The 18,273-nt window shown below is 41.6% G+C and overlaps 1 protein-coding gene across 9 annotated transcripts in view; it reads left to right on the forward strand.

Annotated features, from left to right (window-relative positions):
- The window catches only part of Cdkal1 (CDK5 regulatory subunit associated protein 1-like 1), a 552,607-nt gene that overhangs the window by 228,997 nt on the left and 305,337 nt on the right, over positions 1–18,273 (forward strand). For all 9 annotated transcript variants that reach the window (XM_063276598.1, XM_063276594.1, XM_063276597.1 and 6 more), the window contains 1 exon segment: positions 13,991–14,094. In XM_063276598.1, coding sequence (XP_063132668.1) covers positions 13,991–14,094 — 104 coding nt within the window.

Below are 18,273 nucleotides of genomic sequence, written 5' to 3' on the forward strand. Positions count from 1 at the left end.
CTGCATACGATGAGAACAGGTTTCTAAACTGAGCCCCGCTGAGACTTGGGCTCTTACTAAGGGGTGTAATTGAGTAAGGCTGAATTTATAATGGTTGCTGGTTGGTGTATGATAGTTATTGGCCTAAGAAGATGCATGGAGAGTAGAGGGAATATTCAAGATGCTTTTGTAGGGTTTTGCTTCTCTCTCTCTCTCTCTCTCTCTCTCTCCCTCCTTCCCTCCCTCCCTCCCTCCCTCCCTCTCTCCCTCTCATGGCACTGTGTATCCTTGTGTTATTCTAACTAATGTCCTGAACATATGAAACGTGTCTGTGTTCCTCTGATAGTTCTGGGCCTGGGTGTATATCACTCAGGCTGTATTTACTTTAAAACTGGTGCTGTGACTGTAGAGATGGCTCAGTGGTTTGGAGCACTTGTTGCTTTTACAGAGGACCTAGGGTCAATTCTCAGCATCCACATGATCGTTTATAACCATCTTAATTCCAGTTCTAGGGGACTAACACCCTCTTCTGACCTCCACTGGTATGCACATAGTTAACATACATATATTCAGGCAAAACATCCATGCATGTAAAATAAGATAAAACTGAAACCAATTACAAATGTTGCTGATGACAGTAGTACAGTCGATCACAAATGGCTGCAGTTCGTTGCTATTAGTACTAGCTGGTTAGCATTGTGACTCAATGAACCACTTTAAACACTCCTCGGGAAGGCTCCGTCACAGGCCTCAGCCTCGTGTGTGTGTGTGTGTGTGTGTGTGTGTGTGTGTGTGTGTGTGTGTGTGGTGGGAAGGTGAATTCTTTATAGTACATTTTGGGAACAAAGGCCTCTTTGTCCTTCCTAACAGCTGCGACCTGAATTGGGTCTGAAAGTGTTCTTGCTCAGGGTCATGGTTTCACAACCTTTCACACAGAATCATTGTTTGCATGGATGTATCAGTGGAAGTCTGTCTGAAGCCTTTCTCCTTCGTGAGGGAAGCAGGCTCAGTCTCTTCTCCGTACCTGTGCACCCAGCCTACAGAGCTAAGGGCAGGGAGGGTTGACTGCGCTGACCTCTTGTTAACAGGGACCCAGGCCTCAGCACTGAAGCCATCTTAGCAGTTTGTTCTTCCCTTGGAGTCCATCTTACTGCAAGTCTGACTGACAGAGAGGCCTTTCGTTTCCTCTCCTAGTTGACTATGAAAGTTGCTGTTTTCAGGTGTTTTGAAATGTTGTGGGAGTTATAAATGGCACCGTGTATGTCAGAGGTCAGCTTGGAGTCATGGCTCGTCATGTGGCTCCCCACCCTTTTATTTTTAACCAGCGCACGAGTGTCTGCCTTTCACGTGGTCTTTCTTCTTGTGGGCTGCTGCCAGCCCAGTGTCTTGTTTTGAGGAGATAAATGTCTGGTGGATTTTGTTTTGCTGCGAGATGCATGAGTCACGCTTAGCATGAACTCCGTGCTGCCTCCAGGCTCTAATTATTTTGGGTTGTCTACCTGCACCCCAACGCTGTGCAGCCCGTGTGCTGACAGTTCTCTTCACCTGCCAGTTTGTGAGAGTTCCCCGCTCCTTTATGTCCTCCAAAGAGAACGTTTATTTCTTTCTGTGCCACATACCAGTCCCATTGCCTTTATTTTTATATTCATATACTGATTATGAAATTAGAAAGAAAATGAAATTTTCTGTTTCATTGAAAGCTGGCCCTAACCTCACAATTCTTCCTCAGTCTGCTCTCCCATGCTTGCCTTTTTGCAAAAGACTTTGCAAGTCGTCCTTTATAATCTTCGTTAAATATTTTCCCAATGGTTATGAACATTACCAAAAGTTTAGGCTTCCCTTGTGTGTTTAACCCTCCAAGACACACAGACTTTTAAGTTTACAGTTTAAAATAAAAGTAAAATATTACTGGGATCAGCAAGACAACTGAAATATTTTCTATTATGTTCCCATTAAAGATCTTGTTAAGCATTATCAAACTTATCTTTACTTCCAATATGTTATGACATGTAGCGTGTGTAATGGTTGCCACTGTGTGTAGTGGAGCCAGACTGTCTGGTTCACCTACTTAGCCAGCTGTGTAATGTTTGCCATATTTGTCAGATTATTTATGTTTCTATGTCTGCTTCATCTTTGGAGAGAATGCCAGTGGCAGGCACTTCACGGGGGTACTTTTCAGAGTTTGCATAGTGTGTCTAAAGAGCCGGGAGCAGCGCGTGCTGTAGGTGCTCTGTGTATCATTCTCTGTCCGCCATTGGGGACACATTTCTACATCTGTTTATATTTATGTGGTGTGTGTGTGTGTGTGTGTGTGTGTGTGTGTGTGTACACATACATGTGCACCAGTATTCATGGAGTCCAGAAGAGAGCATTAGATTCCCTGAGTCTGGAATTATAGAATTATAGGTGATTATGAGCTGCTAACATTGATTCTGGGAGCCGAGTTCAGGTCCTGTGCAATTGGTGAGCTGTGGCCCCAGTCCTTACATGTGAACACACACACACACACACACACACACACACACACACACACACACACACACGCACGCGCGCGCGCATCTATATACATATATTATATATACATATATATAACTTATAAATATATATTTAAATAAAACATTTTTATGAGATTTCAAATAAATGATAGGATTTCCATTTCAAAAATTCCATATTCCATGTAGAGCTCAGCTTTGTGTAACACCAAAGAAGTGAGAAATTAGGGTGGAGCAGTCCTTATCAAGGCCTTTTATGGCATATAAGTATATGAAACACTAAAAGCGTGTCACAGGGTTACATGGAAGATTCAGTAATACAGCTCTGCTGACTGGTGCTACTCAGTCGGCTGGTAGAATTCTGGCCGAGCTTACCCGGGGCCTGGGTTCTACTCACCTGTGAGGCAGCATACGTGTGTAATCCCAGCCCTGAGAAGGTGGAGACGGGAGATAGGGGCTCAGCGTCCCGGGGGCGGGAAGAGTAATGGAGACTGTCCAGAGCTCCGAGACTTCATTTCATTGTGTGGCGTAGTGCGGACCTTTCTGTGATGGCCAGTCTTCCTTGGTCAACTAGACGAGATCCGGAATCTCAGAGAGACAGTTCTAAGTTCAACAGAGGGAAAGACCCACTGTGAATTTGGAGGCACCATCAATGGGCTGGGGTTGTGGGCTGATATAAAGGAGAGAGGGTACAGCCAGAACTCCCTCTCTGCCTCCTGACTGCATGTAATGTGACCATGCACTTCATCCTCCTGTCCTCACAGGTACAACTTCTCTGTTCACATGCTTCCGTATTATGATGGGTTGTGCCCTCAAACCATGACTCCTTTTCTTTACTTTTTAGAAAAAGTTGTAAATTTAAAAAAAAAAAATGTCGGCCTGAGCTATGAGATCCTGTCTCAAAAAAACAAAACAAAAGTTTCTGCCTGCCTCTTTCTCAGCACTGTGGCATTCTGCAAGCATTTCTAAGTCTCCGCTTGCAGACATAGACTAGGTGTGTTGGGCGTACCTTGTCACATCCCACCAGAGGTTAATTGGAGTCACCCCAGCTGTTCCCTTGACTGCTGATATACTTACATGCCATTGTTTTTGTTGTCTTTTATTGGGAACATTTCCTTGAACATTTTCTTTGAGTATCAAAAGACGTTTTGTCTGTGGTTGGAAAATATGTCTCTGACCTGCCAACCAAACTTGAAATTGCATAAGAAAATGGGTGTTGATGCTGAGAAATGGAGTGTAGGCAACAGCATTCTTGTTCTGTACAGAACAGTGATGAAACACCAGCAGTACATGTGGAGTCGCTCTTGCTTTGTACAGAACAGTGATGAAACACCAGCAGTACATGTGGAGTCGCTCTTGCTTTGTGTTTGTTTGGAAAGAGCTTTGGGAAGAAAAGACCATTTCTGCTGTCTAATACGTTTCCTTATATTTTGGGATGGGATTTGTTTGGCAGTCATTATAGGTACAACATAGAACTAATTCTGTACAAAGCTCCTTAGGTCCTGTTTCTTCGTGTTTGTGTTGAAATTTAACAGCCATGTATGCCTCGTAGGAAACAGATCTGTGAACTCCTGAAGTAGTCTATAGAGTTTCTCTATTTTCAGCTATTATCATCAAGTGTTCGTGTGTCTGTGTCCCACACCGTGTGTGTGTGTGTGTGTGTGTGTGTGTGTGTGTGTGTGTGTGTGTGTGTGTGTTGCTCAGAGGTCAGTCATACATAAGATTTTTTGGCAGAGGTCTCTGAGTGGCCTGGGACTTCAATTGGCAAGTGTTTTTTTTTTTTTTTTTTAATTTATCAATCAGCTAAGCTGTTTTCCCATCTCTTACTTAGTCTATGTGTTTTACACCACACCTGGGGACTCATACTCATAACTCCAGTACTCAGGAGGTAAGGGAGAAGGATTGGTGAGTTTAAGTCTGACCTGGACTACATTAGCAAGGGACTGTTCTGGTTTAGAGAGGATGACCTTTACACACACACACACACACACACACACACACACACACACACACACACACACAAACAGAGAGAGAGAGAGAGAGAGAGAGAGAGAGGATACACACTCAGATGATACACACACACTCAGATGATACACATACACACAGATGACACACACACAGAGATAGGATACACACACACAGATGAGATGATATACATACAGAGGTGATACACACACAGATCACACACACACACACACACACACACACACACCTTAAACTTGAGCATTTTACTTCTCTTGGTTATGCAGTTTGGGAGCACTTACCTCAGTCTTCCTGTTTATTGGGAGGCCCTCCCCACCATTTGACTCCAGAGTCTATTTGCCCAACCTTTGATTGTGTTCATTAAACAGCAGCCTCCCTGCTCCACCGTGTCTTCAGTCCTCGCAGCTCTCCCACTGTCTGCGTCTGAATCTGGCTGCACTGCTTACCTTTCGGCTGGAGTCCCATCTTCTTGTCCCTTTGTGATGTGCTTTTCTCACTTAGTGTTGTACCTTTATGCTTCTCCCCAGGAAGTGCATGGGGCAGATTCCACTTTTCAAGGACAGATGCTATTCTATTCTATGTACCTACCAGATTTACTTTGTATATTCTAATTCTGATCGATATTTGTGTTCCTTTGGAAGTTTTGCTATGAGAGCAATATTTACTGTAAACATTGTTGAACAAATCTGTATGGAAGTGTGTGTGCAGTTCTTTTATTTCTGTGGTGTTTCTGGATCATATCATATTTCCTCTCTGTCTCTTTATGGGACTGTCTAGTTGTTTTCCATAGCCACTCTGTTACTTCCCATCTCTACAACTTGTAGAATCGTGTGTCCTCTTTTCTTCAGACTCAGTCAACAGATATCCTCAAAACAAAACAAAAATCCTCCATTCTCATATATTGTCAACAAAAGATTTATCTTAATTCCTTGGTATGCAAAGTTTCTCCATAATACTACAGATGTTCATTATTTTAGGTCTATCTGCCTCTTTTCTCTTAACACCACAGTGTTTGTGTGGACGCAGAGTAAGGTTTCAGCTCTCAGCTTTGGTCAGAGAGTTTAACCTCAGCAGCACGTAGAAATCTTGTGTGTAGAGATCTGGGGAGATGTTTTTAAGGTCTCCCAAAGAATAAAATAGGGAAAACAACTATAAGTCTCACCAGATGCTTAACCCCACTGCTCTGCTCTGAAGTGTGACAGTGCTCTGGCACAGGCACCTTGATTTCTCAGAGTGAGGCCAGAATCTGTAGGCCTCCAGTACTGCAGTGCATCAGCAAGTCCTTTGGTCAGTTATTTTCATTAAAAATTTGTTGAGATGTATTGATTTTATTTTATGCATGTGAGTGTTTTGCCTGTATGTATGTCTGTGCACGCTTTGTGTGCATGGTCCCCTCTGAGTTCAGTAAAGTGCACCTGATGGAACTTGAGTAGGGATGACTGCGAACTGCCATGTGGATGTGGGCAGCCAGAACTACATCTTTGCAAGACCAGAAGGTGCTCTAAATTATGGAGCTCTCTCTGCCACTTCTGATGGATTCTTTTCAGTGTGGATGGTCTTCCCACTTACAAGAACAACAACAACAACAACAACGACAACAACAACAATAAGTTGATAGTGGACTAGAGGGATGACTGAGCAGGTACGAGCACGGGATGCTCTTCTAGAGGACCACAGTGAGTTCCCCAGCATCGTGTTGGGTGGCTCACAGCCATGTGTAACTCTAGCTCTAGGGGATGTTAATGTTTCTTCCGGCCTCCATGAACACCATAGTGATGTACATTCACCACAGATAGATAAGGAGATAGATAAAATAGATGGAATATATTTTTCCCTAAAAATGCCACTTGATAATAGTGGTATGTCTCCCTTTTCATTTCTCCAAATAAATAAAAATGAGTCAATGACAAGGGAAAACATGGCATCCGTTGGTGTTTGGCTCTGACGCATTTCCGCTGTTTTCTGAAAGTGGTAACTACAGGAATGAGGCGCTGTGGAGAATTCACTCTTCATGTTCTGCTTACAAAGACAGTGCATTTATATGGCGTGATTCATGAAGATTTTGTTTAAGCAAATGAATTGTAAAAACATTTGAGACCAGTTTTTAGAATATGATACAAACAAACATTTAAAATAAAACAAGTCAAGGAAAAGGAATTCTCTTTCCCCAGAACATGGGCAGTGCCCATGCTTCCACCCTGCTCTCCCCTTTCTACCCTTCCACAATCCTTCTGGAGGTTCTGATGGGACCTGCCCATATGGTAATGCTATCTTTAGCCAGGAAGAAAGCTGTATTCCCAATCTGTGTTTTCTTCTTGGGTTCTATTAGCAAAATTGTGTCGCATTTATTTTTTAACTGTAAAATTAGACAATGACCTTGATGAGTATTTTGCTTGTTTTTTTTTTTTTTTGGTTTGATTTTGTCACAAATTCAGAAATGTAAGCAGTTTTCTATACACTCCCTTCTACGAGGCCTTTGTAGTATTCCTGCTCTGTAATCTTTTTTGTCTTGATGCATGGACTGTATCAAATGTTCACAAACTTGTTACAAATCCCTAGAAGAAAAATGTTCTATTTTGGGGTTGGGGATTTAGCTCAGTGGTAGAGCGTTTGCCTAGCAAGCGCAAGGCCCTGGGTTCGGTCCCCAGCTCAAAAAAAAAAGAAAAAAGTTCTATTTCAAGCATAAAGCGGTATCTCTCTAGGATGTTCAGTGTATTCATATATCATGGTAGATGGACTTGCTTCTTGCTTCTCTTTTACCTTGCTGTTTAATAAACACCTCCAGAAAACTGTTTCTGGTGCTGTGGGCACAAGACCTCTTCTTAAAAGAAAGCCGTGAGACATAGAAAACACGGGCAATCGACCTGGAATTATTGCCTCCCCACGTGTATAATGTTCATTCCATACTCTATCGGCTGAGACTAGTCACTAACCAGGACAGCACACAATTGAACAATGCTGCTTTCTTGCCATATTTTTGTATGTTTTAAATTTTGAGGATTTTTCTTGACTTATAAAGAAAACTGGGGATATAATAAAGAATGACATAAGCAAATAGGTTCCCGAGACTTAGATGGCTCTTTGCTGGTCTCCAGAGAACTAAGAAATGGGAGTAAAATATGAGTTTTGTGAAATTGAATGTAAATGCTTATATTTTGGCATTCTTTTTATTTTGGTATTTATATTTCTTTTTTAATAGTAACAGTGGGTCTGTGTTCCCACTGATGACTGTAGCGCTCACCCAGAATAAGTTCTCTTCAACAGAGACCATTACAGAGAACCACATCATTTAAAACTCAGAGCTGTGGAGCTTGGTTTGTGATAAGACTCCTGTGCCTTTAAGGCCCAGTAATCATCGCAGAAGCAGGAGGGGAAAGATTGCAAGAGCCAGGAGGAACAGGGAGTTTCTGGTGAGATTGTGTCTCTGAGGAATGTCAGAAGCCAGACCTATGTCTCACCAACCCAACTACATAAACAAGAGCCGGAACGGACAACAGCAGCGAACCTGCTGATGAGCTTGGGGAAGCCCCCGAGGCTTGAAACCTACACAGGAAAGTGCAGGCGATCAGGAAAAGCTGAGAGAGGCAGGATTAGTCTTCTCTAGGGAAGAATATACAAGTTGGCTTTCCAGTGCCAGTGGTCAGCCCTGAAAACATAGGTACAAAGAACGTTATATAGACCGAGCAGACTAATTATGCCTTTAAGTGTGTGTGTGTGTGTGTGTGTGTGTGTGTGTGTGTGTGTGTACAATTAATGAAAAGGAGGCCACTGATTTGAAAAGAACAATGAAGAGTGTATGGGAGCAGTTAGAGGGAAGATAGGGAAGGGGGAATAGAAAGTAACTTTAAAACTAATAGTGTGAGTACAAGGTAGTTTAACTTCAGAGGAAGTTCTTATTGCTAGGCCTGATGTCTTTCTCTTTCCCTGTGTGTGTTTTACTGAGGACCTCCCTGTATAGCACGCCTCTTAACTCTACTAAGCTAAGGTCTGATAACTTGCCTAGTCCATTTTGAGATCTCTAGTGGCACCAAGTATTTGTTGGTATTTTAGTGGAATACAAGCACTGTGTTAAAGGTTGAGTCACACAATAAAAATTTCTGCATGCTTATGAAGGCAGCTGGAAGATTTTTATTTGTAGGTGGTATATGTACACCTGTGCATATGGAAGGGCCAGGGTATTGTGCCTTACTTTATGTGTCTCAGATTCCTTTGAGCTAGTGTCTAGAGTTGAACCTGGAGCTAGGTCAGTGAACCGCAAACTTCAGCAGTCTTCCTGCCTCCATCTAGCCACACTCTGTAGTTTATAGTTGCATGGGTGGCTGTGTCTAGCTTTTTACAGGAGTGTTGAGGATTTGATCTTAAATCCCCACTGCCTTATAGCAAGAGCACTTACTCAGCAAGGCACCTCACCAGGCACAACTGTAAGGCTTTTAAAGGCTCAGGCAATCAGTCTGTATTCTCACACAGAGTTAGTTTTTGTGTTATTAAGGCAATGCAGAATTTAATTTATGATGTTGAAATTTCAGAGAAGATGGATTCGGTCTCTGGCTGGGTTATAATAGCACAAGATTAACATGCTTAAGCTTCTGGGTGTGGTCTCCAGTATCATATAAAGAAAAGAAGAAGGAAGACATTGAGCCTGACTTGGCTCTGTGTACCTTTGGGCACAATTTATAGTCCTTTGAGCTTTAGTTTCCTTTATGGACGATCCAGGTACACTTGTATCTTTATTATGTAAGACACCTAACTTTGTATCAAGGAAGCATGCAGCCATTTTTTTTTTGTTATTATTAGCTGCCCTTCCTACCAGAATAATTTTAAAGGTCTTGAGTTTTATGGGACCAATGGGTGCTGGCCATAGAGTAATCCTCTCAGGTAAAAGGAATGGAGATGAAATCCGTGGGAGTGAAATCCCATTGATGCAGCCCTTTGAAATAAGGAATGAAGTGCATAGGCATGGAATAGGGTGGATGGAGGTGCAATCTGTATAATGTAATCTTTAACACAGGAGCTGGAAGCCCAGAAAGGGCATAATGGAAGATGATACTGAGTTACCATGGAAACTCTGGTGTTTGGAGGGAATTGGTACTCAGTGATGAAGCGGCGAGAATCCTGGTCTCAGGAAGCCAAAGACTTCATCGTTCTGGAGCTTCACTTCTGCTGTCTCTGGTGCTCCATTTTCCTTTGCGTAGGGTTTCAGCCTTGGCAGCATATGTCTTTATTGCCTGAAGAGTTCATCAGTCTGCTGATGGCCTGTCCTGTATTTGGTAGTTCAAACACTTGGTCCTTTTCTTTTGGAAAAGTCCTGTAAAAGGTTGATGAGGAGGCCTAGTAGGCGCTACTTAACAGCCAGGTCTGCCTTACACCGTTATCCGGTGGGAGTTGTTGATTGGATTCTCATTTTTCCTTTGCATGGTGATACCTTGGTGCAGAAGAACACGGGCAGGTCCATCATAGCTTTTCCAAGACTTAGCTCCAAAGAGCTTATTGTTTTGTCGCACTTGAAACTTCTAAACATTTTTTACACAGTAGTAACTGATTTTAAGGAAAGTAAGGACTAAAGTGTAGGAAGGGCCACACTGCACTGTTTCAGTCATTTCTACTTCCCTGGTAATGCTTGATTCTCAAGTGGGTTCGCATATTCAAACGCATTCTCAACCTAGAATCGAGGAGAAACAGGAGCCTCAGTCACGTGAGGCTTCTCACTCTGCTCCTCTCCATCCAAAACAAATGACACGAGTTACGTTTTAGAGCAGAACTTACAGTATCTAAGGTTTGTGAAGAGACTGTGTGAAGAGGGTTTCTTCTTATTCCCTTCATGTGGTTCAGCTCTTGCATCAGTGCATTCTCCTGTGTCCATGGGAACTCCCAATTTTGATCCACCTTGTTATTTCTTTCGTTTGCTCTATGTAGTTTGTAAGTGCTGCCCCACGTGTGCTCTCGCAGACTTTGGGCCATGCTGCTGAGTTCAGCCTAATCTCGCTTTGCTCCTGAGCTGGTTAGTGTTTCTTGGCCAGTGGCCAGCTCACAAGATGTGCAGGTGTGTTGAGCTTTCTCTGCTGTCGCCACAGCCAGGGTAGGTGGAGGGTTTCCTGCGTCCTCGCAGTTCAGCAGCCACCTCGGTTTGGCTTTGGCTTTCAGTGGTGAGCCTTCAAAGATCTTTTGTTTTCTGACTGTTGAAGAAACAGGCTCAGTCTTACTCTTGGACAGTTCCTTAATTGCTTATGGACAATTGAAACTGTCTGTTATGAATTCCCTTATTTTAAAGTGTTGAAGCAATTGGTCAACACAGCTCCTGGTGACTGCAAAAAAAACAAAACAAAACAAAACAAAACAAAACAAAACAAAACAAAACCAACAACAAAAAACCCACCATTGTTTTGAAATATCAAAAAGCTCATTCTTTAGTGCTCTGGCACTGCGATTTTCCTCTGTATTCTAACAGACCCTCCTATTTAGAAGTTAGACATAAGACTTACTGCTTGAGTTGGTCCTGTTGTGACATGTTTACAGAAGTATGCACTTTAGATTCAGAAAGGTGCACTTTAGAATTGTTGAGTTTAAGGTTGCTAACAATAGCAAGGGTCTTTTTTTTTTTTTTGACAGATAAGAATTAATCTATCTTATTCAGTGGAAATTTAGAATTCAAAATCTCTCATCCAGAATGTGTGGAAGAGTGGTTGAGTGAAGAATATTTTGAATTCCTAATGTAGTATTTATATTTCCTGGGTTTTTATTAGGAATGTTTTAGAATATCACTCATTTTAGTACATTTTCGCAGGCAGTTTTTCATGGAGTGGCTGCACTTCTGTTATTGAATAAGACAGTAGGGAACTGTTGCTTGGTTTCCACACCTGCTTTGTAAACTAAGCTGTCTTCAATACATGTGCTCCACAGAGTTGGACATACAGTGCACATGCTCCATAGAGTTGACATACAGTACACATGCTCCATAGAGTTGGACACACAGTACACATGCTCCACAGAGTTGGACATACGGTACACATGCTCCATAGAGTTGGACACACAGTTCACATGCTCCACAGAGTTAGACATACGGTACACATGCTCCATAGAGTTGGACACACAGTTCACATGCTCCACAGAGTTGGACATACAGTACACATGCTCCACAGAGTTGGACACACAGTACACATGCTCCACAGAGTTGGACATACAGTACACATGGTCCACAGAGTTGGACATACGGTACACATGCTCCACAGAGTCGGACACACAGTGCACATGCTCCACAGAGTTGGACACTGAGTACACATGGTCCACAGAATTGGACATACAGCACATGTGCTCTTCAGAGTTGGGCAGACTTGTCACATGACAGTGCACAAATACTGAGTGACTGCTATGTAAACTTGACCAATTGTCAAGCTTTTCTACATGGTTTAGCTTTATCAGTTCTCCTGTGTTTTGTTTAGAACACTTCTTCCACCTTCCTTCTGCCCATTTTTCTTCCCACACCCTTTCCTTTGGTGTGGTGTCTTTTAAGAAGCAAGCCCAGTCAGAAGTGATAGTGGCTTCTCCCAACATTGTCCCTGGACTTGTCATTTCCCTCCGTCTGGATGAGGCAAAGGTGAGAGCAGGGTCCCTGAGTATCATTAGAGCCTGACATGGCATCTTGCCTGGAAGAGTGCTGACTTCAGGGAGTGCCAGTTAGAGGGGAATCCCAGGTCCATGAGAACACTTTGAGGAAGAGTCAGACAGCACACTGGCCTCCCAGTGTTCCCAGCACAGTACTGGGAATTGAGTTCCAGAATTTGAAACAGAACAAGTCATTATGTGGTGACATAGCAAGAAGATGAGACACAGAACAGATGACTGACAGTGGGCATGCAGACACAGGCAGAGGCCAGTGTGGACAGGAAACCTGGCTCCAGGCTCTCAGACTGAGGGAGAGATGCACAGTTTAAACAAATGGCCTTAGTCAGGAGACTAAGTGTTGTCAAATATATGTTGCTTTATCTCAGCTCCTAAGGGGTGAGCACCTTCTGTCTTCATTTGTATGCATGTATCCTAATGGTTCCTACTGTTTTGGGTGTTTGCTCTTGTGTTGTTTTTTTCATACAGGAAATGCTGGAAACCTAACCCAGAGCCTTACTTCTACTAAACACAGACTTTAGCAATCCACTTCGAGGATGCTTTATTCACATTTATTTCAGGGGTTTGTTCAACCTGTAGTTGAAATCTGGTGGACATTTTTGTAATACGCTCTGCTCCCTCCCCACTCCCACTTCCACCACACAAATGAGGCCAAAGGAGAGCTTGTGGACCATATTTAACAAGTTGTTTTCCTTAGTGAGGAGGGAACAGAGGGCTACAGTACAGAAGGAAACAGCATAGCTAGGCATCATTCTTCTAGACATGCAGAAGGTCTTCAGTTTTTTAAATGAAATATAAATTACTTGGGAGGACAGTGTTGGCAGTTAATGATCAATGGTCAGCTAAATAGTAAAATACATTTCAAAATGTACATGTTACTGTTCCCTAGAAAACCATAAGACTATTAGACATTGTTAGTTTGACTACCAAGGCCAGTAATTCATATATATCTCACAGCTATATACCAGTAAAACCATGTTGGTAAGGTTCACTTGTCAAGTTCTGCTGTTACAATGTGAAAATTTAGAGCATTTGTATAACAGTGGTCCTTTGAGAGCCTCGTTCCATATAGTGGATACTGAACCGCACGGATAGACAACTTCAGTTTCCGCCAGTGTTCTTAAACTTCGTCTTTTTGTATACCAAAATTGTTTCTTTTATTTTGTAATACACTTATTACATTGTGCTTTTAAACTAAAGGAATCAATATTCTAGTTTAGAAACAGTAAGTTTGAACCATGGATGAAGACTGTTGGGACACGAGTCAGATTTTGCATTTCTCACAGCTTGTGTTGTTGCCATCCTGTTAGTTTTTCTAGCTCATGGAAGTCACAGGAGCATCTTAATATTTTCCTCGTGGAATAAAAATAGTCTGAAATTTTCTAAAAGTTTCTAATTTTATGAGACTGCAGTTGTCTATTCATTTATTTTAAATCCTTAGCTAAAGATTCAATGAATATGCTTTAATATTCCCAATAAAAAGCTACATATGAGCAACACTAAGACTTTTCTAGTTATTTGATGGCCAAAGAAATTTTTGGTGGTTTATGAGAATTTTTTTTTAACAACTGCTGTTTTGAATTTCATTTGATTAATCATGGAGTTTATAAACTTGGGTCCTGAAAAAAATGTGTTTAATCACAAAGCAGTTACAAACTTTGCTCCTTGCAGAGTTGTGTGTTTTAGGATAATCTGTGGCTTTCTATGATCATTCTCTCATAGTTAAAAGTCACAAGGATTACCAACTCTGTTCTTCATAGACGGTAGATATGAATCATTTAGATAATTATTTTTGTATCTCTTATAAATTAAGCAAATGTTACTAAAATGTCTGTTACTGCACTGTTTGTTCTGCTGCCAGTTTATGTATGCCATGTCTTTAAGTTTTCGAGCCTTATTTATTGTTCCCATTTGAACAGGTGTCTCAATGCTTGTACCTACTGCAAAACTAAACATGCCAGAGGAAACCTGGCCAGCTATCCCATTGATGAACTTGTAGAGAGAGCCAAGCAGTCCTTTCAAGGTAAGAGTTTCTATGATTATGTATGAAGTCCGTGTTCTTAATAAGTCATATCCATCTCCTAAGTAATACTTCCCATTAAATGTTCCAGATTCTTTAGCTGTCGGAAGTGTGTGTGTGTGTGTGTGTGTGTGTGTGTGTGTGTGTGTGTGTCTGCCTGCTCACCTACCAGAGCATAGTATCTGATTTAATTGCTCAAGTTGTATTTCTATTGGTTATGGTCTTGCACCATTTTTCTATTTAACCACTCAGGTAAAAACACATTGGAGCTTCAAGCATGTCTAGATATCATGGAAAAGGAAAACAAGGGGGAGGGAGGGGGGGGACAGAGAGAGAGAGAGAGAGAGAGAGAGAGAGAGAGAGAGAGAGAGAGAGAGAGAGAGATCTGCACAGCTGGGAAAGTCGGGGCTGGGGAAGAGTGGTTTTGGTGGGGTCCTGAGAGAAACATTCTGCCTGGACTGCTTACTGCTGCCTGAATCACTGGCTCCTGCCCTCAGCAAACAGCACAGCTTATCTTTAACATGAGTCACGGCTGTTTTGACACATAACTGCTTAAGCCGTGAACTTCCTCTTTTGTCTTTGTTTTACTCTGTGTATATAACAGTGGTATGTTTTTACACCCAACATGTGGATTGCCTATTGTCTCCTCTTCTTGTGGGTTAATAGTTACTGGCGATGTTTTCCTCTTAGCAAGTAACTTGGAAAACTGTGTTCAGCACTTAAACCCTAAGTGTTTGAAAAACAAACATATTCCTTTATTTGATCCATCTAAAGCTTTTATCGATATGAATTGGACTGTTTCGTGTAATAGAGAATGACATTCATTTTATGTCATTTATTGCCATAAAACCATTTTTATAGACCATTTCTTTTTAACTTATTCCTTTGCCATGTTCGTATTCAGCAGCACTGATGTCCTTGTTGGCTCTTGGTAGCACTCGTTTTATTGTTGGGTTTTCTGTGTTCTGAAAGATTGTCTTTTTCTTCAGTGTGATTCCTGAAAGCCTTTTTCAGAAGGGCAGGAGTTTGGATAGCGACCTATTCTCTGCACCTGGTCCTGTTGGCTGGCACTTTTGACTGGGCCTCATGTTTCCTCACATCCGTCTGACAATGGAGAGATTAAGTATAACTGATTTATGGGACAGCTTCTACAAGTATAGGAAGTATATTTTTCAACATTATGAAATTGCATAGACAAACAAACCTATCTCATTTCACTTGAGAAGATTGAAAACTATAGAGATATAAAATAACTTTTAGGAAGTATAGAATATTCTTTATTACTTCATAATTAAGCCATACTTTTGATGGGCTTGCATCATGACTTTGTATGGACCAACCCATGTCTCATACAGGACTGAGGAGAAAGAGAACATGGATTTTATAAATTGGGAACTCTTGTAAGTGCTTCCACCTCAGCAGTCTTATTTCTCTTCTGAGCAGCATGCAGTTTCTTCTGGGATAGTTGGTAGTGTCAGCTGTGTAGTGTTAGGCTTATGATGATGACTGACCCGGGCTTATCACAGGCCAGTAACACTTAGAAAGTTCCAGAAGATCATGGTATTGTTGTCATTAGTGATTTGTCTGTTATTTTCATTTGAACTGAGTGTTAGCTTGAAGCTTGTCTTCTTGTTATCTGTGCCTTAGAGTTGGTAGTGAGACCCTCCCTGGTTCTCAGATGACTGCAGGCTCATTTGATTGACCTGTGGTGTTGTTGCTGAAGCACTGAGACCATACCTTGCTAAGGGGCCCAGTGTGCCACTGTGTGCAGGAGGCTTGCTCTAGGCACTTTGGGTTTGGAGCAGTGCTCTGTTGCTCACTGCCAGGTGGTCTGACCTGGTTGTCTGGCCTCTCCAAGCTGTAGTTTGTCTTCATTACTAATTTAGCATTGTCTATTGTAAGAATTCTAGACAGTGTATGCATGATATTGGCGGAGTGAAGGGGAAGAAAGTAGATAATGTTTCATACAGTGAACAGATTGTAAATGGATCAAGGAACATTGTAGCATCTGTAACAGACATAGATAACTGGGATCCAAGCACAGGGGTTACTTTTGCTTTAAAATATATGAGAAAATTCTCTATAGATGAGCTAGTTAACACGACACTCACTTTCAGTCCTGATGATAGGAAATTCCAGTTTGTAAGCTCACACCATAAACACCTTGAATGGGTACCATTATTTACAAAGGACTTTGAAACTTTATGGGTCATAATGAGTCCTAAAGTTTGTATTATCAAGTCTCAAAAGATAATTTTATAGGTAACATAATAGAAGAAATGTTCCATTTTTCTTATTTTTAACTTTTCTTTATTCTGTAAGAATTCATGTGCCTTTGATTCAAAACCATTCTTTAGAAGGCTGGCCCCATTGTGAGTAAGAGTCGTGTCTCTGTCTGTGAAGAGTTACTTACAGAGGGGGTGTAAGTTTGCTGCCAGTAAATTACTTTATTAGCACAGGTACATTTCCTTCCTTAAAATGCTCCCCTCTTCCTTTCCCTGCCTCTTCCTTTTCCTTTTCTGTTTTTGTAAGACGAGATCTTTGCGTTTGGGACACTGAACTATGTGAGCTAGGGCAGCCTCAAACCTGAACAGTCTTCTTGCTTCTGCCTTCAGAGTGCTAGAAGCACATGAGCCACTGCACCCTGCTTCGTGGCATTTTCTTTTTTTCCTTTTCTTATTTTGCTTACTAGCTTCTGAGTACCAGTAATATGGATGATTAAATTTGGATAGACGAAGATTAGAAGCCAGGTTCCTGTCATGTAATAGAATATACAACAACTATGTAATTTCTTCCTTAGTAGCATATTCTTGAAATGTTTTGTTTATAAAAAAATTATCTCCTATCTGTATAGTGAATGTGCCAACTAAAGCCTATTGAAAGGCAAGCAGCACTCAGAAGAGAATGCAAGCCAGTCAGGAAATCATTAGGGATAAAATGGCCTCCTGAAGTGTTGAATCTGCCGTCCCTGCATTTGCCTTCCAAAGCTGTGCCTGTGAACTTTTGAATGGACAGCATCAGAGTCAGGATTATAGCTCATAAACAGAAACCTTCATTTCTCTTATGCATAAAGCATGGACATGTTTGGTTGGTTTCTTAGCTGCTTTCCCTGATTTTTCCTCACTTTAGTCCTCTGGGCATTTTTCATTGACTCTCTACTTTCTCAGGGTTTTTCAGTGTGGGGGAGTATCTACATTTGTGTGTTGGGAAATTGTCTTCCCTGCCTCCTTCTCGTTGCTGAGTCAGGATTTTTTCTCCTTTAATGAAATCATAGGGATTAAATGTGGTCCCTGGGCTGAGATTGCTGGGTTCCGTGTAGCTGCATTTGTAGATATCTAGAAGAACACGTCGAGCAGTGACCAGGACTTTGTTGGAGCCAGAATGAATTCACAGGCTGGTGTTTTCTAGGATATTTGTATCGATTTTTCTCTAGCAGCTAATCAATCAGCTTCAGTTGTGTTCTCAATGGAGCAAACCTTTGTGTGTGTGCAGGGTGAGTGGTGTGGAAACAGCACCTTCCATTGCTGTCTCTGAATCAAAATGTGGGGATGATGGATGGGGCGTTTGCACAGCTATCGTGTGCTTTTCTAGATCTCATTTGTGTGTTGCTCCCCCTGCCCCCTCTCTCACCACACACACACACACACACACACACCTTTTTCTGCCCTCATAAATCTGAAAAGCCCTTGCAAGGGATGTGACATTAATCAGCTACAGGATATAATGTAAATTATGGATGGAGTATTCAGAATAAAAAAACAATTTTTGATGCCTAGTGATTTCAATATTAGTGCTGAAATTTTAAAAATCATATTTGGAGCTCCAGGCTGGCAAGGAGCTAAGATTAATTGTGCAAAACAATGAGATGACAGACATTGCTTCCTGCTGTATACTGGGCAGTTAAGGCTAGGAGCAATATTGGATTTTCTGTTGTATTATCCAAATTGCTCCATTGTGGCGCTTACATAAAGCCCCCCTTTGACTATCACCTCTAGTGATGATTACTGTAGAATGATTTTGCTTTGATAAGATAAAAATGAGACCAATAATGGCATCCTATTAATTTGTATGGCAGTTAAATGTCTAATTCCCTTATCTTTTCATTTGTACAATATTCAAATAAAATAATCAAGCAAATGTCCCTTATAGATCACTTGCATAAGTGTGCTTGCTATGTGTTGT

The sequence above is a fragment of the Rattus norvegicus genome, chromosome 17 (genome assembly GCF_036323735.1).
Source record: "Rattus norvegicus strain BN/NHsdMcwi chromosome 17, GRCr8, whole genome shotgun sequence".
Classification (NCBI taxonomy): domain Eukaryota; kingdom Metazoa; phylum Chordata; class Mammalia; order Rodentia; family Muridae; genus Rattus; species Rattus norvegicus.